The following is a 22,599-nucleotide window of genomic DNA, read 5'->3' as shown; positions in this document are numbered from 1 at the left end:
TGAATACAAATAATATACCTTGTTTAGTAACATCTGTGTGCAGACTGCGAAGTATGAACGCTGGCTGGATTGCTAATGCTCAGTTTGGGAATTTGCCTGCAGGCTCATTCTTTCTATAGGTCTGGCCACAAGGACAAAGGAAAAATACTTATTTTTCTAAGGGAACAATAGAAATCTCAGGGGCAACGAGTAAGTGAAGTGAACAGAAACAAAGAAGAAATATTATTTTAATTCTTTAAACTAAAAAAAAATAGTTGCAATAGAAGAATATAATACTAAATGCATGAGCATAGGGAAAGAGATCTACATAGCAGAAAGGTCGTGTCTGAAAAGACAAAACATTTTTTGGCGAAGCTCACGGAACAACAGCAACACGTTAAGAGTATCATCGTCTGGTTGGACTCTGCCGCAGTAATCAGCCTCTATTAAGCACTCCACTTCAGCAAGCAAAGGAACATCCACTCCCTGGTACCTTCACAGAGGGTAGCGGACAGTGATGGCTGCACATCTGGGCACGATGTGTACAGCTGGCGCTGTGCTCCTGGGAAGCAACAGGGCCGCTGCAGGGCAGTGGATCCGCACTGCAATTCCACACTGCATGGCCAAATCTACTCTGTGTGTAGCAGCTGCAAGGTTCTTTTTTCCGCCCAGCCACAAAAACAACTTACCTGGCTCGATCAGTTTCAGATGTCCAACCTCTCCACGTTAAGAGGGTTGAATTCAATAGTGCATCACCAAATAGCTAACGAGAGTGTGATGGCAGTGACAGAGTTGCTTTCATTTTGTGCGTTTGTCACATCTTTCTTCAAGCAAGAGTCTCTTCATGGTCTGTGAATGTTATCTATTGTCTGTCCACCAGTAGTTTCATAGAATTTTGACAGCTGCACTGGGAATTGCACACATGCCTTTTGACTGTGTTAAGACACCAAGCCTCTCTCCACCTGTAAAAAGTCCAGATGGACCGTCTATAGAAGAGACCGGTTTTTGAAGTATTTGCCTGCAGAAAGTTTGTCCAAAATTCTTAACATGGTTCAGAGAGCTCAATCTATGTGTCTATCCATTTTCACATGGACCAGCGGAAGCCAAGACTACTAGTTGCTTTTATATGTACGTATCTACGCCTGCCATCACGTCATACTCTGCTCAAGGTAATGCATGAATTAATGTGTTTAGCATTTCTTTAAAAAAACAAAGTAAGAATGCACCATTCACCTTTCCAGATGTTTTTTGTCACTGTGCCTATAAATCGTAGAAAAAATATTATCTTCCCAGCTACCTTATCTCTTCATAATCATAAACATCACTGCACTAGTCCATCTTTTAACGAGGAATAAAAGCTGCTAAAGTCAGTCAAAAAGACACAGCTGGGCACTACAATGCTCACAGTGCAAGATAAGATGGCCATGAGCATGTGCTCATGAATGGTTCGAGAGACCTACCATGGTAAAGCAAACAAGAGCTAACTCAGATCCAGAAACCATGTACCAGTTTTCAGCTAATGCTATGTTCAAAGTACCCTGTGCTGCCACTTACTACGCCCAGATTACTAAAACCTCCCAGGTAGCACGCAAAGAAATTGGCATGTATTTACACACGCACTTAAATGGATTGGGAAGCCACATAAGCCAGTCACGACCACGAAGTGAGAGGATCTGCAAAAGTAATGATATTTCAAAGTACAGAGCTACTCTTGAGAAAACGGCAGCTACAATAGGTTTCATACCAAGACTTCTAAACTTCTGACCTTCTGCTTCTTCTCTTTTCCCCTTATGGGCTCAGGATGCTTAAAATAAGCTGTTGTGATGAGTACTGCACTGCTGCATGAACTGCTTGGTCTTGCCAAGCCTTCAGTGGTGCAATCACAAATATGCCATACGGATTATGCCAAAACCAGCATTTGGGCACCAAAGAACTCCCAATACCTAGTTTTTGTTTGTTTGTTTGTTTTCATGGGCAAGGGATTTGTTATGCTAAAGCCACCTAAATGCTTGACTTACATAAAAGAGGAATAAGGTTTCAAAAATGAACCCATCTAATCTCTTCCTTCCTTCCGTCTATGAGATGCTTTTTAAAAAAAAGTGTTGTTGAACTGCCCACGTAGAAAGATAATTTTTTGGGCCCTTGAACTGCCCTTTGAACTAACAAGCAGCCTGGTCAGATCATACAGTAGAGGTGTGACCCTGCTAAGGGATCACCAACTCTGGCATTAATTACCACACTCAGACCCATTAGCATCTAATCATGCCTTAAACTTCCCTTCCACTGTCATTAATTCAGATTAAGTGTAACTGCTTACCCTGCCAGGTAACAGATGAAAGTCCCAGTGACGGAGACAGAAGATGCACCGAGGGCTTGCTCCCCTGGCTGGTGAGCAAGCAGCAGAATAGCTGGGTGGGACCTGCAGGTGGGTGGTCAGGAACAGCACCAGCCACAAGAGCACAAGTAACCACTGACAGAGGTTGTAAGAAAGGTGGGAACTGGGGGAGAGCAAGAATTGGAAGTATAGACGAATGGAAAAAGATGGCTGAGCAGATGGGCTGGTCAGCTGGGACAATTAAACCAAACCAGCCAGGCCTTACCCTTTTCACCACAACATGACAGGGAGAGTCATCCTGGCTTAGTAATCTCCCTTTTTATCAAGAATTTCTGAATTTGTAAGTCATTCCTGAGGATTAAACACCACTTTTTGAGAGAGTGTGTTACTTTCCCAATTCTTTTTAATTATGAAACCTCACCCATCATTCATAGCAGTGGATATTTAAATAGCGTTTGCTGATTTTCAGTATTTGTGTTAGCATACAGGCATTGTAATGTTGGGCCCAAGACCCTACTGAGCTTCATGCTATACAAACGCAAAGGAAAAAGACAACAGTCCATGTCTTCAACAACTTGCAATTTAGGTATAACAAAAATCACTACTCAGAGAAAAAAACCACAACAAGATGAGGCAGCATGTGCTAATGGGCTCAAGAGTAGTACGACACTGTCAGTTTAACTGTTGTCCTGTTTTGAGTGGTACCATACCAAAGAAAAAGCCTTTAAGGAAGGATTTGAAGGCAAATAAAACCTGAGACCTTTATGTTTATGGGGGACTTCCCCCACAGTCAGGGACAATACAGAGGGAGCTAGGTGTTCTGCTTGCAACAGGGACAACGAAAAAGGGAACGTCTACCTTCAATTTATTATGTATGCAGGACTTAACCAGAATACCAAGTTGTAGAAAAGTCAAAGACAGTTCTGGGGCTGTATGACTGGAAATGTAAACGTTTTAATCCCAGTGACCAAAAAGGGAAAGGAAAAAAACCTTAGAGAAGAAGACTGAGAATCATGACTCGGTCATCACCTCAAGAGCTGAGCCCGACTACATTTTGGACAGAAGGAGGTAGGTAGTTTTTGGGATGCAGCAACAAGGAGACAGGAATGGGATTTGGATTCATGGACCAAAAGAGAACCAAAGAGGGGGCAGAGAGAGTTCTCAAATGCTCCCTTATACTTAAAAATGAAATTTTGATTGTGAAAAGTAAGTCTGAATCTTTATTTTTAAAGATAAGTGTGTGGCCTTGCTGTTTCCCATTGCCCTGGAGGAGATTCTGCTTCTCACAAAATTGAGCATGACAGAAGTGGTTTTGTGTTGCATATTCCAGTTTGCTCCCAGTGAGACTGTGGTAAAGTACGTGACACTGTGCACTAGTATCTGGTCTGCTGATGTTAATCTCAGGGGAGACAGCCAGCTTCCCCAGCTACAGGCTGAGAGCAGCAGGACCACAGCCCACTGCTGAAATGACTGTGATTCTGTTGATCCTTTGGGTATGGAAGAGATCAAGCTGCTCAGACCTTTCCTCCTAAAGTCTGATGTCATCCAATGTGACAGATACTTGTCAAGAACACTTAAAACAGGAAAGCTATAAGGTTACCAAATCCTGACATGACGTATTTCAAGTGAACAGGACAATTAAAAAGGGAAAACCAACTGTATCTTCTCAAAGCATTATATCCAAAATGCTTGACTCTCCAGTTCACGACACATTTTGTAGTGTGAAATTTAAAAATGCAAATCACAGACAGTTTCACACGTTGTCATCATACATAAACAACGCTGGGAAGAAACATAGGCACTGGGTTCAAACCAAGAGCCTGGAAAAAAGTAGAGCTTTAGCTACCAAAACTGTTTTGAAAGTATATACTGCCCTCCTGTGTACAATTCAGTATTACCTTCAACAGTTGCAACCTGTTTCAAAAATCGAGAGCATGTGGGGCTGTGATGTCCCAGATAATGGAAGGACAGGGATAAAATCCCAGCGCTATGAACAAAGTGAAGATACAGCTCAGACCAGGGCTGGAACGGCCAGCAGTGAGCAGAAGCTAATCATTGCCACTAGTTTCCAGCCATCTATGATGAAAAAGACCATGCTGGTTCCCTAGCACCAGAAGCCAGGAGACCTTATTAATTTGGGAGGTTCTGCATCCCTCCTTGTCACAGGCAAATAGCAAAGCACCCCCATGCTGGCTCTGCGCCCCCGCCATGATCAGTCTGTAAGTGAGATAAACCATTCAAGGCAACAGAGACTGTCTACAAATGACTGCTTTAACCAGCAGTAATTTCTTCCAATTAAAGCCTCTTATGAACAAGATGAGTTCGGCAGACTCCTGCTGAAATTCTTACCTGTGCAGAGGTAATTTCCTTGTTGGAATATTTCTTGATACCTTCTTCAACAGTTCTGTCTTTTTTAGAAAAAAAACAAATCAACAACCAAACCCCTCCCACAAAATTCCGATTTTAACTGATTAAAAGAACTGAAGTCTGAAAAATGAATTGTTTATCTCTGTTAAACAATGTTATGCTGTGCAGGGATATTACTGCACTACTGCACAATCACTTCTCAGTGTAATGAAGGTTTTACTCACCACTAAATGCTTCCTCTTTGGTTTTTGTTTTAGTTTGCCCTTTTAAGAAACGCAGGTCCTCAAGCCATTCAGAGCAAAACTGAGAGCAAATTCAGAGCCATGGTGAAAGGCTCACCTGGTACACAATCTCCGTTTCCCATTGCAAGTCACATTTGCACTTGCAGAATCTGAATGTTCAACTGAAAAAAATTCTTAAGATCATAATAAGATTGATTTCAAAGTAATACACACTTGACTTCTATGCATACTATGGCGTCATAACACAATCAAAAAAAAAATCAGAAATTTTCAGAACTCTGTTACTATTTGCAAAAATCCAGCATAACCTTTATAAATGCTAAGTAATAAAAAATTCAGGAGCTAAGCAGGTATCAGCTGCCAAATTCTGACAATGTTTATATTGCACATTCAAGAACAGCATTATTGCTGAAATAGATTCTTTATTTCTGAAACATTCCAAAACAGCAGTATACACGTTGTAATCAAATATTAAGTCATATGCCATTATAAGAAAGCATTGATTAGTGCAATTGGATTTTGTAAAAGATCTATCAAAAAGATTTATTTGCATTAAAACTCATTTTCCATAAGCAACTGTTAATAAAACATTACAATTTTATTCTTTGTAATAAAGTACTGAAAATCAACTGTAGTTTTAGAGATCACTGTATCTTTGTAAGTGCAATGTGACTTATGCTGCCATTTTAAATACAAAACACTATGACAATAAATTAACAATTGAACAAATGGTGAAAGACCAACAAAACCATGCTGACCCAGCTGGATGGCAATTTCCAGTGAATGCTACTTTTTTTGTGCTTCTGCAACATAAATATACTGCTTTGTATTGCCAATGGTACGATTTTGTAAGATATGTTCCTAGCCCTAAAAAAGTACATTACCCCAAAAATATTATTTATGGCACAGAAAAGTTAAATTATCTCTCTGTCGTTCAAGGTTCAGGCAAGTTTAAATGAATGTAAGTATACAAAATAAAATGTACTGGAAACACTAGAAAAGAATTCAAGCACATACATAAGTCCCCCCAAATTCAAAATAAAATGCATGATGCCTTTACACTGAATAAATTATCTTAAAATTTCAGTACGGCAAAGCTGACTGAAAGCATTATCACCCTAGTTCTTTCCAAGGAAATATTCTGGTACTTTGCACATAAGTAATACTTCATTTCCAAATGCCCACACTGCCATTGTTAGTCTGATAACAATGCAGCTGTTCAGGTAACTGATTAAGTGCAATATTTAGTATTTGATAAGATGTTCATTTTTTAAAAATGACATTGCATTATGGATGGTTAAATATTAAAATCCCAGGGGAAATAATGCTGTATGACCCTCCTTTCCCAAATCATTGTTACCCAGCCAGCTGGGTAATGAAATCCGCATTATTTATTTTCCACTGCTGATGGGCATCCTTCATCAATAGCAGCCATCTCTCCAGTTCCCATCCCGCATTGCGCTGAGTGACGAAAGTGGCTTTGGAGGCTGAAGAAAACTGTATTAACCGAATGACAAAAAAAAAAAAAAAAGGCAAATGAAGTCATGTTTCATGTGAAAGATGATCAAGGTAACAAACATTATTTACTTCTGCAGTGACAGTGGCGTTGTGGCTTGCTTGGACACATCACTAGTGTATTTCTGGCTCCATGCTAATGCAAATGTAAAGATCTAGGGTGAAATTAAGGCCACCTCCAATTAGATCCCATTATTCTTACTGGTCCTAACTGGGTAAAAGGTTTGTAAAAAAGAATTTGGTGAGTAATTGCCATAATGCATGAGACCCCTCTAAATGGGAAGATTTTCTCAGGGCTATAGATGATAAAAACCTATTTTTGTCACTATGGACAGCATAGATTTAATGGGAAATATTCTCCAAAAAGCTGTTGTGCTCAGCATGGTCACGAAAACCCAGCACTTCATAAAAACACTATGCAGACACTAAGGAACTTTATATTGGTTAAGAATCCTATATTGATTAAGAACTCTACCAAGTCCTGCTCCCAGCCCTCATCCAAGACGTGCCAATGCACTTCCATGCCACAGCCAAAGTCAGAGACTTGCTGGCCTCAGCACCAGCACTCCTGCAGGGAACTCACCCTCCTCTGGGCCCCCACTCTCACACCGTCCCTGCATCTCTCACTAATAAACAGGGTCTTGCTATAAAACGCTTGTTGACCATCTTCCAAACCCTCCAGGTACTACTGAGGTAACTGTTTCAAGAAAAATTAAAAAAAGGAAAACCAACCACCTGTATGCCAACTCACTGGTGATGAGGCAGGCTATCTCGAATTTGCCACAACCCATTTCTGTTACACCAGAATTTGCTGAAAATAAAGTGTCTCAATTCTTTGAAACTGTTTCTTATAAAACCAGGTATCTTGTTCTCACACTTCTCTGCTTTTCTTGTGAGTTACTGATGCTTCCTCTCCCTTCCCAATGCCCCTGGCTGGAAAAAGGCAGAGGTATGTTGTAACCCAGGCAGAGTCAGTAAGTTAAAAGCAATCACCAGAACAGCTTCTCGCCTATCTGCTACAACTCCTTTTTTATGGCAAAAACATTGCACTTAACCAAAAAAAAGTTGGTTAAATTTAGGTTCATCCAAGCTGCTTTTCTGCAGCTCCACTTTGTTGTGGGATCCCTTATCTTTGATATAAATCCAGTTACTTGAAGCATAAAACATGACCTGCCTCTGCTGTCTTCTGCAACTGCTGCTTTAATTTCTTTTTTTTCCAGAAAGAAAAAGAGGAAAGTATGTTTAACAATCTTCAAGAAAAAATGGAGAGGGTAAAAAGTAAAGAATAATTAGAAAGCAACAGTAAGAATAATAAAAAAAAAAATCCACAGCTGAATCTCTGCTACAGGGCAGTGAACGGGAAAATGTGCCAGTGTTGAAAACCGTTTCAAACAAGTACAAGCTGTCAGTACGATGCCACGTGATTTGCAATAACAGAGTTTTGGAGGGTCTATAGTCCTCTTCTACTTTTCCATTGCCAGCTGGATTGCAGTGACTGGCTCCAGTATAAGGCAGAAGGAACAAGCAAGCCTCCCACCTTGGCCTCCGGAGCTATGCTTACGTTGCAGCCATGTCTGCGCCTGGCACCTGGGACTGATCCATACCCTGAGCTGCCGACTGACTTCCTGACTTCAGCTAGGGCCTGCCTCATCATTGTGGACTTTTCTGGAGACTGGGACTGTTGGCTGACCCTGGTCATCATCAGTGCTACTCTTGGTTGTGCACTGTGGGGCAGCCTGGCTGTCCCACTTGGGTCCCGACTCACCTAACCCTACGGGACCTGTCACTGCTGCCCCTCACATTGTGTAAGGATAGAAGGTGAAGGACTGGAAGGTAGGGGTCTGCAAGAAGCCCCAAGCATGAGTGGGAAGGCTGAGGGTTGTACGGATTCATTCAACAGGAATAAAAAAAAAAGGCGCTGTCTGACTTGTAAGGCCAAGAAGAGATGGAATGTACTGTTACAGTTTCTTTACACTGCTTGTGGATGCATGAATCTCTCACGGCAAGGAGAAAGGCAGTTAATATTTAGCCAAGTTGGTTATCTTGGCTATTATGGTTTTATTTTACAAACTATCAAAAGCAACCCCTCATTGTGGGGGATCTGTGTTTGATCCTACACAGTAAATACTGAAGTTCCCTAATACAGGCCTATATAAAGTGTCTTACAACCTATGAGATGCTGGCCCAGGCTGCCCAGAGAAGCTGTGGCTGCCCCATCCCTGGCAGTGCTCCAGGCTGTGGCTGCCCCATCCCTGGCAGTGCTCCAGGCCAGGCTGGATGGGGCTTTGAGCAACCTGGTCTGGTGGAAGGTGTCCTGTCCATGGCAGGGGGGTTGGAACCAGGTGATCTTTGAGGTTCCTTCCAACGCAAACCATTCTATGATTGATTCTATTTTAAGTATCAAAAATACCAGTAACTTGGCTACCTAACAGTCTGGCCATACATATGAAGACAGAGCTTTGCTCTTAATATGACATTCTCCCTGAACATCTGATTTATTTAAAAAACCTTTAATCAAGTCACGACTAAAAACACTGCTTAGTTTCCAGTGTACTGAAAGAAGCTAGACTCTTGAACAGATAACTAGCAATGCCATTCCTTAGAAATGACCATAGTGACAAAAGTCAACAGTGAGAAAATCTGCCTCCGATGGCTGAATTCCTTCCAAGAAAATTCCATATGAACTGAAACTGCCCTTATCTTCTACATGCATAAATAAAATGAAATGAGGGTCTTAAAGAACTGTAGGCTGAACTCCAATCTGCCTGTGCTTTTAGCGTCCTTGTCATTTCCACAGTGCAAAGACCATCCATCTTCAAGGATCATCAGTCTGGCTCCATGGCAACATACGATGCTGCTAAGGTACATTTGAAGGTAAGACGACAGGAACCCAGACTTTCTGGACTATAAATAGCTTTGTTAACTGGTCTGAATCAGCTTCTAATAAAAACAGTGTTGATAGTACAGTGTCTCGCCCTCCAACTGAAACCTCTTAATTTTGTTTTTTCTTTAATACTGTCTGATGTATGAAAAGTTACAAAATAGTAAGGGACTGGTCTTCGTGGCCCAGAAAGTCTCTTTCTCACATGTTGCTATGAAAGATTTAAGAGCTCTGCAGAAGAACATTAAGTGGAGGAAAGGCAAAAGAAGAAAAGAAAGAAAACTCTCTACTATAAAGAACTCTAACAGAGTGTTCCAGCAGAGAGCAAAGAAGGTTATAATAGAAATCTCATGGTACAGACTTCATCAAAGAAGAAACCTGACAGCTCTTTATCAGAGTTTCACTGCAGTTGGTCAAAATCTGTTGTCAGTCACATCAGTGTAATCCCTAAGTAACTCAACCAAAGAAAGAATGCGAGGAATTGAACTTATTCTGGATCTAGTCAGTATCTAGTGAAAAGTATAAAAATGGTGAGAGCTAAACAGTGACAGTTTATCCAAAAGGAAATCAGGTGGTCACACAGCAGACCCTCACCAGAAAAGGGATGTGTGCAATGGGAAGAAACAGTTGAAGAGCTGACACAAGTTGATAGAAGTTTCTCTTTGACAAACTTCACCACCTATTAATCACAGAACATACACCTAAGAGTTTAACTCCCAGCTGTGATAAGGTGATTAAAACACAAGTCTCTTTCCTCAAGCTTATTTTATTGCTTGCCCTAACCCCCCCCCACACACATTTGGAGATTAAATTCTCTTGGAAAAATGCAAAAATGCATTTGCTTAACAGTATAGCTCACTGCGACTATGTGATACTCCACGATTTTCTGTTAGTCTACTGTCTCCCAGCTGGAACTGAAAGGATGCCGGTTCAACCCAAGGACTGAACTATCCAGGATATTTCCTTCATTGCAATGCTGTAACGTCACGAGTTGCATTTTCACAGTCTACAACCACTTACAACCACAGGGATGGAACTCTTTCTATTTGAGTACTCTTTAAGATTTGCTAATCCTGTGACATTGAAATAGCAGTTGGCACAAGTCTGGAAGAAGGCAGGCCACATATGTTAATGACCTGAGGTTTCCATTTATTTTGATTTCTTATTGATGGCCAGCAATCCGTTCTTATTTATATGTGATTGATTACATTCTATCAATTATCATAGTTTACTAGCAGCTACCAGCAACCATTGTTTATCACTATTTCTGGAAAAAAATCTTCACCCATGCAGTGAGTCAGCACCAGGAGCTAGAAACTCTTCTGTTTTATAGCCCAGCTTCATGTCCAGGAGAAAAAAACCCCCAAACCCAAAATCTAAGCCAAAGCCATCCACATAGGGAAGGAGGCCTGTTTAACTCTTACCTTCGTACTGGCTGTGCAATTTTACTTCTGGGTATGCCACTCCCATTGATGGCCAGTGATGGTCTTGGAAGGGCACTGCGCCCTACAATCCCTTGACTGGCAGTCTTGTTTGGCATCGGGATCCCAGTGTTAGAATATAACTGCACGTTGTTGGACACTGGAATACTGCTATTACTACTGCTGCCTTGTACGGTTGGGCTTACGTAGGCAGTAGCCTTGAGAGGCTGTCTGACAGACACTGGAAAATGTCCCACACTGTGAACTCTGTGTTGAAGCTGTCCTGGTGATGGAACTGTAAAGAGTGGTAGAAAAGGACATAACACGGTCAAGCATGCAACAGATGAGGTCAAGAAGTAAATGCTCATTTCTAGACAGATCCGAATAGGGATAAACACATCATTATATAATTTACTTGCTAATTATAAACTCTTGAAAAAACCCTTGGATTCAATACTGTACCCAGTAACACTGCACTGAACTAAAACACCCTGTTGTATCCCCATCCTAAACAAAAACCGCACCCCGTATTCATCCTTCTTTTTCCTCTCAAAGAGGTTTAATTAGCCATTAAAAGCACATTAATTCCACCTAAGCAATTAGAGCTTTAAACACGAAAAAATGCTGCAGGTATCAATTAATTACTGTTATATCATTTAGATCTTTGTAAGGTTGCTTGCAATAACCTAATCTTGTTTAAGGAACGTTGCATTAAAGCGTTATAAATCACCACAGAAGTTTAAGCATCATGTATAAAAACAATGAAAAGGCTACAAAAAGATCCTGAATATAACAGCACATACCAAGGTCAATGTTATGTAAACTACCATTTTAAATCAATGTTACGGGTTTCAGAAGCTTTACACACAGATCTTCTACACACTCCTGCCCTCTGGTGTACGGCAGACACACATCTGTTCCAGAGTACCCATGTCAAAAGCAAACTGTCAAAAGCCTGAAGCAGATAAACTAACACATCACATAGAGGCCAAGTGCTTTTCAAGTCTTTGAAAAAGGTTGTCTTAAAATCATTTAAAGGTACAGGAGAAAACAGAGATGTGCGATTCAATTAAACAACATTGGCAATATACTGCTATGGAACTCTTAACATAGCACAGCTTCTTAAATACCCCAGTACAGCACTTATTAGAAATGTTTTTCAAAAAGTTACTTCAGAAAAATCACATTTTATACACACACACATATATTACATACATAAACACACAGAGAAATTGGTTGTTTTTTTAAATCAGTAAATAAACTTTCAGTGCACTACCATGCGAATTCAAGTGGGAACCTGAACAACTACTTCCATTCTCCTATTCAAACAGGATAAAAATATAACAAAACAAATACAGCAGTTAAGTGTATTTTCCAGAAAAGATGCAATATAGTGGTCTTAAAAACATTTGTAAATTCTGCTCAAATTTGAAAGAAAATATCCACAGGAAAAGGTTTTGCTAACCTCTCCCTCCAAAACCTCACAGGACATGGGAGGTGTAAATTAAATCCTTTCTCCTGCCTGCATCCAATGAAATTTACTTTTTCCATTTCCTCTGAAAGTACCTCAACCACTGTGCTAGAAACAATGAATCTGAATCATGATCTTGTTCACATTCTACATTAATAATTCAACATCCACTAGATCAATACACCCTTCATCCCCTCATCAAGAAGTCACTTAAATTAAACTAATTACAGAGTAATTTTAATCCCCCCTCTCAACAAGTATATTATACTTGAGGATATAACCCTCCATCTGCTCAGACGGAAGTGGCTCAACTTTATTAAAGTTAGATTTAAAAAGTGAAGTTTATTAAAGGAGAGAGGTCACGTATTTGAAGATAGTATTTATACAATGTAGTGTAAAGCCAGCATTGTATAAATTTCAAAGAAAGGCAGTATTCAATTCCAGTATCAAACCTAAAACTGTAAGTTTGTATGAATTAACTGCCTTATTGGTGCTTCTACAATACTAATTATTATTATAATTTTAGTTTTTAAGTTAGCACAAAATGAATGGGTAAAGAATAAAAGAAGGTGGTGATGAAACTCTCAATACTGCATAACAGGATCAGCAGAATTTGCTTTCCAAAATAGAAACTTTGAAAATTCTGAGCTATATTGAAACCCGGTGCAAAAGTAACACAGTCTACTTTTAATTTCTCATAAAGCAGGGGGTTCAGTGACATGTATTTTACCACTCTATCGATTCCTTGTGTGCAGCCAAAGACGACAGGTACTTACTACATGACTGCATCCTTGAAATCCCATTACTCGCTCCATGCAAACTGGAGTCAAAGCTCTGACTGTTCCTCACAGTGACTGGAGAACTAGCAAAGCCAGTGTTACTGTTAATGGTGGGGGTACTTGGCATCCGCGCGAGGTTAGGCATGCTTCTCCGAAGTTTATCTGAAGCAAAAGAAGACAACATCCATAGTTAGGTCAGAATTTCCAACACAAGCAGCCTCTGAATAATTTTTGTAGAAACCAAAACTAAAACAAATTACTTCAACACAAAGAAAGGTTTTGCTCTGCAGGAAGAATATAAATATGTTATTGACAGCCTACTAGTTGAACCCCTCTGGCTATTGTAACAGCACGATTATTCACAAATCATCTTAAAGACACCAACAGGCAGTACACTATCGGAATCACAAGGATTCAAACACTGAAGTGTCATAGTAAGGATGAGTTTCACATAAACATGTAAAGTAGGTCAGATGAGTCATGTCCTAAATGTGCCTGTTTCTTTGCAGTGAATACAAAGCAAGGCTCCAGGGGCAATGTCACACATAGGAAATCTACACTGTGCATGTCTAAAGACAGGTGAGATAAATCTTGCTTTCAGGTGCCATTGAGATGTTAAAAATTTCCATTCAGTATCTACCCTTATTAGCATGTTATATTTCTGCTGGTGACTATGCGCAAAACCTGCTAAATCTTGATGTTGCTCAGTTGCTTGGAGCCCTGCATTGACATCAGGTGTTTCAGATCTGGTGGTTCTCCCTACAGTCCTGCTTGTGGTGCCTGATTTGGCGGGCATTTTCAAAACAGACCTGTAGGGCCTTTCACAAAAAGCAAGCTGCAAATGTCCCAAATATTTTTGGGGCAGGTTCAATGCCTAAGGTAAGTGTCTAAAAGCTTAGAAGATGTTCGCAACCCCACTCACGCTAGCTGATTTGGAGAGAGAAACCAAAACCAAGTCTGACGTCTCAAGAAGACTTCCCAACCACAACAGCATTAGGTAATCTAAGGGGAAGCTCTTTTGGTCTCTTCTGCCATGGGGCCAAAGGGAGATGACTCAGTCCTGTAAAATCAGAAGAGACTGACGGTGGCAGAAAGGCACACACTGCATGACCTGGTATGAATTGCCTCCTGTGACGTGACAAGACTTCAGAGCAAAGCACTGCTGTGGGGAAATAACGGGTCATTCGTTAAATTGTCACTGACAACACCACGAACACAAAAGCTGTGCCCTGCTGAGGCAGCTACGTTTCTCCTGGTACCGTGGTCAGTGTGGAGGCCACCAGCTCCTGCCGCTGCTGTAGGTTCCAGCACCTGGCAGATGTCTGCCTCCTGTTCTTACACTGCAACAGAAAGCTGGGTATGATTGCCTTCTAAACAGCAGCTACGACAGTGCTCTCCAATGGCAAGCAGGGCATTTGAAGGCTGACATTTCTGATTATGCACAGGAACGACACACAGCTTGGAACCGCTGTTTTGGGTCAGCCTCCTAGCTCACACAAGGCAAGTTTAGTCCATGGAAACAACGAATCTACTTAGAATCTCTGTCAGTCCACATAAATATATAACCTATTTAGCACCATCATGAGTTCCTCTAATCCTTAAAGCTGCTAACAACTGACAAGTAATACGAAGGGACAGTACAGTTCTGTCTATACGGGGTGTCAGTAGTCACTTAACAGTAACTTCAATACATGTCACGCCTGTGTAACTCCAGCAAATCGAGTCACAGCAAAGCTACCACTCCAGCTGTTTTATGACTGGTCCTCATGGTAAGAACTGGTACAGAATCTTGCAAATAGTCAAAAACATCCTTGTATTTCAGTGGTCCAGCATTTCTAATATCCTGATGTCCCAAGTCCCAGCTGCTAGTGCCTACCTGCCCTTGACAATGTATCATGCACACTAAGTCCTGTAATGACAGACCTTCTCTTCCATCTCAACTAAGGTTGACTTTCAGCTACCATAGATGGTCTGACAGAAACCCACTGCTGTCTAGGAAATAGTTTAAATATTCCTGCGAGTTAAATACACTACATTTTCGTATTTTTTAAATCAAACGGAAGGTATGGGAGGTAAGATAGGGAGAAGTTCAGTGCAGGAAAAGGAAATGCAAGTTTTGAGTTCCCAGAAACTAGAGTGCAGCCAAATCCTAAGAAAAACCCAGTTTAATGATAATCTCACATCGAAGAGTTAAAGAGTTCTTGTGCTTCGACTCGTCATTGACACTGGCAGGCTGAAACTGTCAATAATATAGCAGTGAACATTAGCAAAGGGATTACCACTGTGGTTTAGTCAGGTGGTATTAATATCACTAATAGAACAATGATAAAATGTCAGTCACCCGGCTTCCAAAACTGTCCTGGGGATGCAAACAATGGCATCCACACGGCTACTATATGTCCCCATTTCTGAAATACTTATGACTTTGCAAACTGGAAAGGGAACTGTCCTATGATGCAACCCTTGGCCCGGAGCAGCAGAAAATTCATGAATATGGGTTGTCTGTAGCTACTATTAATTTTGGAGCCCTGTCTAGCCTTTAAAACCCTAGGTCAACATTACAGCACTCAGCAAAAATGGTTTGAGCAACAGGATGTGGTAGGGAAGATGGCACTGCATATAATAGCTTTTGTAATACTATCCACATATCACATTGTACAAACAGAATTCCTTGGGCACTACATGTTCTTGCACTCAGGGACTGCATCAGCCACCACAGGCACAGTCTGCGCCTTGAATTGTCCAGTGGATGCAGCTACAGCAGCAGAAAAAATAGGTACAGAAGTAGCCTGGATTTCCTCCATGTCATGGCTGGCCACGTCTTTTGCCTCCTGTTCATTAGTCCCTTCTTGTTCCAACAGTCTGTTCTGCTGCTGATTCATTCAGTCCTCAGGCAGCAGATTCCTGCTACACCTGCAAATTCTCATCCATCAAGCATCTGTGTTACTTCTTTGACGGGTCCTTGTGTCTGCTGAGATAAATGGCCCTGAAAAGCAATGAAAATAGGAGGTCAGTTCTGTGTTTGGGGAAAACCCAGAAATGTTTGTCTTGACAGCACTTTGCAGCTTTTATCTTGGATGATGCATCCTCTTTCATCTCTTTCTTGAAGTTTGTTCTGTCACCTGTTCCCTTCCCAAGAACAGTGGGAAGAGTCTTACAGATACTTTGTTTGTAAATGAAACATTGGCTCTTGTGAGACTGATGTATGAAGTGGTGTTATGTGATTTTAGTATTTTTCCAGGCTACTGAGACGTGATGATATACAGACTTGCTGGAAGTATATGAGAAGAAAACAAAAATACTTTTCCAAAATGCTAGCAGCAAACCTTCCCTCTCTAGAGATCCTTGTTCTTCTAAGACTGATGAGAAAATTAACAGAGAAGGAGTGAAGGAACAGAGCTGAGATGTCTTCTCAGGTGAGAAGTAATTTGCCCGAACAGTCCTGTGTATGATGGAGGCTGGTATTTGCTACAGTTTCTGTACTTCTTCTGCACTAACATGGTTCAGTGGCAAGCCTAAAAAGATCATTGGTTGTTTAGAGTTCATTTTGTTAGGAAGATGTGGATATTAACACCAGCGGGAAACTCCAAAGGACCTGCACCTTCTAGAGCATCCATATTTACTGTGACCCACCACTGAGTCTCAGCTATAATCTAAGCCAAAATAAACACAATGTTTAAGTAGGATGCAGCCATATAAAGTATCACAGATGTATCTTCGCCTTTCCCAGCCTTCTTTGAGATGTTAACAGCATGACCTACAGACATTGTATTATTGAGATATTTGAAACTCTGAAGAAAATGCAGGGATAGGTCATGGAAGGCAGTCAATAACCAATGCCTGGTTATTCCCACCTTCTCAGAATAGTTCATGCATGTACACACAGGCTTGTCACTTCCTCAGTGTTCTTTAGGTGGCAGACATTGTCTTTGTTTCACACATTTGCAGCAGAATGATACACCAAGAATCGCCTGCTGCATGTTTACACTTTTTCCCATATGTGACATCCATACTGAATTGCCTGTTGCCTACAGCACAGGAAAAACTGGGAACTGTGAAACACAGGCTCTTTGCCCTCAACTGAAAATGTGCACGAAAAGACCATCCCACAGCACAGATCATATTCACTACTAGTGAGAGACGGGTCAAAAAGCAGGCAAAAGTGTCCCTTATTTTGTCAGACATTCCAAAAAATTACAGTAAAGACAGCAGTTTGCTTCTTACCCAGCTGCTTCAGTTCTGATTTTTTCCAGGATGTTCTTCCCCTGATGCCACTTCTTTGAAGTCAGCCTGGGATTGGTGGCTCAGCTTCTTTCTGGCAGGACACCAGAACAGGCAGCACCTGCCTTCTGTCTTCTGGTCCCAGCTCTGCAGGTAGCTGCCCCTATTCCACCGCTTCTTTTTTTTGCCTTCCCTGGCCTAATACTATCACCAGCTGAAGATAAAAGTCCATGTAGCATGCACAGACCTTGCCCTTGGGAGCAAAGCTGCCCCAGTAGAGGTGCGCTCTTGGTGGGCTGCCAGACTGGGAGTTCTGTAGCAGTTCTTGATACGTATCATCTTCTCTCTGCCAAAGCACCTAATCCAGTGAGGCTCTCCTTGCAAGGAGGACTTAAGTTGATCCTACAGTGAAGTGTCTTAAAACACATTTATTCATTTATTGTTATTCTCTGCAAGTGTTACCAATGTTTTATTTGAACAAAAGGACTCAAAAGCCTTGCCAAAAGTACACCATTGCTAAGGAATGTGATACAGTAAACCATAATTATTAGGGTCTCAGAGAAATCGGTATCAACATTTAAGCTACATTAGCAATTCCTTACATCTATTTTAATACTTCACACAAACACTACAAATTCAACTCTGCCTTATCTGTACTGTATGCACAAAAAAGTTGGGGAAAAAACATAAGGAAAAAAGTATCTGTGTTTTTCTATTTTAAGTTGTAACTTAAATACATAAATCTGTATTATGTAAATATTCAGAGTTTGGCCTGAAACCTTAACAAACTTGTACACTCAATTACACCTTCACTTTAAGAGATTAATTTCTCTTTCTCATCTTGGAAGACCCGAGTTCAGTATCTGCCTTACATTTGTTATGGCGATAACATCTATGACATCCCAAATACACCAGGGTCTAGTTAAAGGTCTTAGGAATCATCAGTTGATACAGCAGAGACATCAGTGTTTAAAAACAGAAATACAGATTAAGAACTAAAAGCAAGTCTCAGTTAAAGAGAGAGACACCATTCTTCAATACCTACATTTTGCTAACATTGAACGCTTTCATTTTATTCAGAACTATTACTCCATCTCGCTCTGGCTTCACAGGCATACGTTTCCCACCACAGACAGCTACAGCAAATTAAAGATTTTTCCATTATCCTTCCATGACTTCTCCCCACTGATCACTATTCTCAACCTAACTTCACAGATTCACAGAAGGGTGAGAGGGCTGGAAGGGATCTGTGGAGATTCTCTAGTCCAACCCCCCTGTTACAGCAGGCCCACCTAGAGCAGGCTGTACAGAATCACAAAGGTGACAAAGTAAGATTTTTGCTCTCCTTTTCTTTAATAAAGTCTGCAACAATCTCCTACAGTGAATTCTCCCTTCTTATCTGAAGAAGAGAGGTTGTAAGCAGAAAAACACTCTCTAAATCAGCAAGAACAGATCTTCTCCGACCTCTCCGAACACAGAAATCAATGTTAGTCTATACTGAACTCATATCTAAACATCAACCTACTGCCCTTGAAATGCTGTTCTTCTATACCTGCCTGGACCTCGCTTAAAAAAACCCCAACAAACCCCCATATTTGTAGCTTTCCAAAGTATTGCAACAGCCAATAATCATAATATTGTGCCTGAGAAAAGTTATTCCCCAGAAACACATGCACTAAGTTTCTGGAAAATAAAAGCAAAATTTTTCAAGTGAATGGTATCTGTGGCCTGTTTATGAAGGTATCAACCAAGCTAAAAATTTAAAAAAACAACATGAAAAGGTAATGGAAAATATACCATAAAATTAACCAAACTGCATGCACTGCTATGCAATGAAGGATGCATTTTTCACCTGCCCCTTCTCACTGCATTATAATAAACTCCCTCTTTAGCTGGAATAATTTGTCTGAAGTACAGAGTTTCTAATTTTCAGGTATTATAAAAATGGACACTTTAAAATGCACATGAAATAAGGGGTGCCAGAATAAAAGTTTATGAGTAAGCTCATCTCAAGATTTGGAAAGTGGGCCTGACCTCAAGAGGATCAATCCCATTTGCAGTATCTTGTCTATCCTTGATTTTGACTACTCTGGATGATTTCACAGCACTATAGATCTCTTACTTCTGGTTTCACAAAATCACAAGTAATAAAGAGTACAAATATTAACATATATTCAAAATGAACAAAGTGACCAAACAGAAATAAAAAATATTTTTTAAAAGTGAAAATGAAAGGGCTTCTGTGTCACAGTAAAAAAAAAAAATAATAAAAATGGTGTGCATTTATGGACAGCAAAGCAGAACACAGCTTGGTTTTATGGAATTTGGTGGTATTTCTTATATGAAATTACTAAATATAAAGTATTCTTGGTATTAATAGAATTAGCAATATTTTAAGTTGTTAACCATGAACTTCTCCAAATTAGAGGAAGGGGAGAGAGGTATAAACAGCAATCTTTCCACTGCCAACATACTAAATCTTTTGTCAAATTATGAAACACACATTAATTAGACTGATTCCGTTTAGCTAATTGCAACAGATACGCAAAAGCTATTCACCTCCCATCTCTCTCAGATCTTCTGTAAATGATCTATTTTTGACCCACTGATCAATTAAAAAAAAATCCCTGAAAACCAGAATGCCTTAAAAAGTCCACAGATGGAATTTTCCTGATGTAACTCACTGTTACAGACAATTCAGCTGATTTAGGGAGAGGGTGTAATTAAATAAGGAAAAAAGCAGAATTCATGCAAAGCTTTTCTATTAGTGTATTCTTGCCAGAACTGGAAATAAAATTTATTAGAAAGTAAAGATAACATACACACGCTACAGGCAATGGCTGCAAAAATGTTAAGAGGTAACAACAGGTATGCCTAAAGTCTGTGCTAAAAGTGGCCCCAAATACAACTTGAACACATTTTAATACGTTTCACATCTTAACACATCTGCCACTTTATGCTAGTGTTTACCAGGAGCCTTTCAGTACAGCCAGCTGTTGGAGACTGGCAGTAAATGGCACTGGTACCATTCACTCAGACATGGGTGGGATAAGGTGAGAAAAAGAACTTGTGCCAGAGAGCAGGGGCTAGATGGTGTGGTATTTTAAAACAGATCTATGGTATTTTATTGTAAAATAGATATACAGCAATTTAAAGTAGGGCAGAATGTAAAAATTACAGCAGGGGCAGCGCTTTACTACAATACACTGGCAAGAACAATGTGTGAGCTCAAAATTACAGCCTCAAACACAGCTGGAAAACATTTTATCCTCATTCCAAGCACAGGCAGATTAGTGCCAGAACCCTCAGACTATCTCTCTGCTAACTAAAATGCAGTCGCCTGTGAATAAAGAACAAGCAGACCATTAGTTATAGTGGGAGACCTGACACCTAGTGCACAAGTCACTGCCTACATATAGGTACCTTACGCCATTTGAGACACCCTGGGTTGTCTATGGCCTCTAAACAGCACTGACCCATGGTGATGGTGAAGCCAAGCAGGGTGCATCAAAGTTATCTCATACAGTGCTGAGCACTTGTACGTGGGCAGCTAAATTCAGCCCTTCATACACATGTAGGCACCCACATCCCAGCATTTAAATGCAGGTGCTCCTCATCAGGCCACCAATATACTCTTAAAAGAATTATTAAAGTTTTCCAAGTTTATCACACCTTCAGCGTATTTGTTACAGTACACATAGTTAAAGTTAGAGTAAGTACCTCATCTAGCGTACCATATGAATAAAAGCAGGCAGGACAGCATCCCTCATACTGTTTCCCTAAAGGCCAAAAATTTTATTTGAGCTAAACACATATTTGAGGAGACACTGTGTCAAAGCTAAACACTGTTTTTTCACCCCAGACCAAGTGATAAATTCAAGTTACTTGCAACTTACTCTTACGGAGAGCTCTGTGAATGACCAGATGAACGAGGGGACAGACTGCTGACTGCACATACAAGAACACAAGTGATCTCTTTAGGGGAAGAGAGAGGAAGTGAGATTTGGGCAGACTGTTGTAATGGCCAAGAGCAGCGCAGGATGTGATATGTGCGATTTTGATTAATTATGGATGATGCTTTCCACATATATTGATAGCAGTAACTGAACAGTTTAGTCCTTCCACCTATCACACCCCTCCTTCTCTTTTGCCTTGGTAAGCTGTAACAGTGTGGAACCTGTCACACACCATCCACCACACTGAGCTTCAGATAAATTCTTATTTTGCAGTCTACCTCCATTTCAATGTGTAGGAGTTCTTGAAAGACAATGAAATTGCTGCCAAGACGGTAAGAAGTAATGATGAGAAGATGTTGTCATAATATTACTCAGACATACCAAATACAAAGATGACTTGAATTCTTGTCTGCCAGCCTGCCAACTGTACACGGCTGAAGTAAAAGGTTTCTCCCCATCAGTATTTGCTATTTATGTGGATCAGTGCTGCATGAGTCAGAGGATAAAGGTACAGAAGCTGAAGAGATAATTCCCCTCTAAAGACAGTGGTATTGGCTATTATAGGACTGTCTGCCACTCCAGCAAACAGGTAACTGAAGTTGTGTGTGTCCACCTTCTAAGTGACACCAAAAGATTATCCAGTACCTCACAGTTATTGAGAAAAAAAGCAACCACGGGGTAAAGTTGGTGGCCTTTTATATTTATATGCTTTCTGGTTAATAAACTAGGAATCTAGTGTTTGTAGTGTCCTTGTAAGTACTTTCTGAGATTTCCATGCAAGAATCCAATGTTTAAGTTCCACTGACATTGAACACCAAAAAATAGTTGAAAAAGCACTTGAGGACCATACAAAAAGATCACAGCACCACATCCTGTCCTTATTCCTAAATAAAAAATGCCCCATAACCTTCCTTTCTATCTCCCCAACATTTCTGCAAGCCCATGAGTGCTGTCCTATTCTTGTCCTTCACCACCAAGAAAAATAACACTGAAATTAATATGGCACATATGCTGTACCAACTGTAACACCCACGTTGCTCTACCTTCTGTTAATATCGCCCTTCTTCATGAACTGCCACTTGTTGATTATACTTCCATGCCACGTCTTAATTTGAATGCAAGTGCTTTTGGCACCAACCTGTCATGTCTTGTTTGTCAGGAAAGCAACATGCATATCTACAGCGCTCTGTAAATAGCACCTTTATTTTCTTGCCCAAGGGTGAGCTGTAAGCTGTAACGTTACAAACAAGACTCTGACTGAAAACTGACTGTTTTGAATTAATTTTGGGAAAAGACTGAAGGAACAGGAAAGTAAGATGCAGCAGGAGGAAGAAAATTGTGATCATAGTAAGGAATGAAGGAAGGTAACAGCAATAACGGAGGGAAACTTAAGTCTTGAGTAAGCACCGAGAGACAAATCTTCCAGACACTC

At 40.5% G+C, this 22,599-nt stretch overlaps 1 protein-coding gene across 4 annotated transcripts in view; it reads right to left on the bottom strand.

Annotated features, from left to right (window-relative positions):
• Positions 1-5,325: 5,325 nt before the first annotated feature.
• The window catches only part of SLAIN1 (SLAIN motif family member 1), a 58,962-nt gene continuing 41,688 nt past the window's right edge, over positions 5,326-22,599 (bottom strand). For all 4 annotated transcript variants that reach the window (XM_056329449.1, XM_056329450.1, XM_056329451.1 and 1 more), the window contains 3 exons: positions 12,988-13,152; positions 10,744-11,035; positions 5,326-6,420 (listed from right to left, as the gene is read on the bottom strand). In XM_056329449.1, the coding sequence (XP_056185424.1) occupies positions 6,345-6,420; positions 10,744-11,035; positions 12,988-13,152 (533 nt within the window). In that variant the 3' untranslated portion in view covers positions 5,326-6,344. The remainder of the gene's footprint in view (positions 6,421-10,743; positions 11,036-12,987; positions 13,153-22,599) is intronic.

Source organism: Falco biarmicus, chromosome 2, assembly GCF_023638135.1.
Source record: "Falco biarmicus isolate bFalBia1 chromosome 2, bFalBia1.pri, whole genome shotgun sequence".
Classification (NCBI taxonomy): Eukaryota; Metazoa; Chordata; class Aves; order Falconiformes; family Falconidae; genus Falco; species Falco biarmicus.
This window is presented reverse-complemented; position numbering and strand designations above follow the sequence as displayed.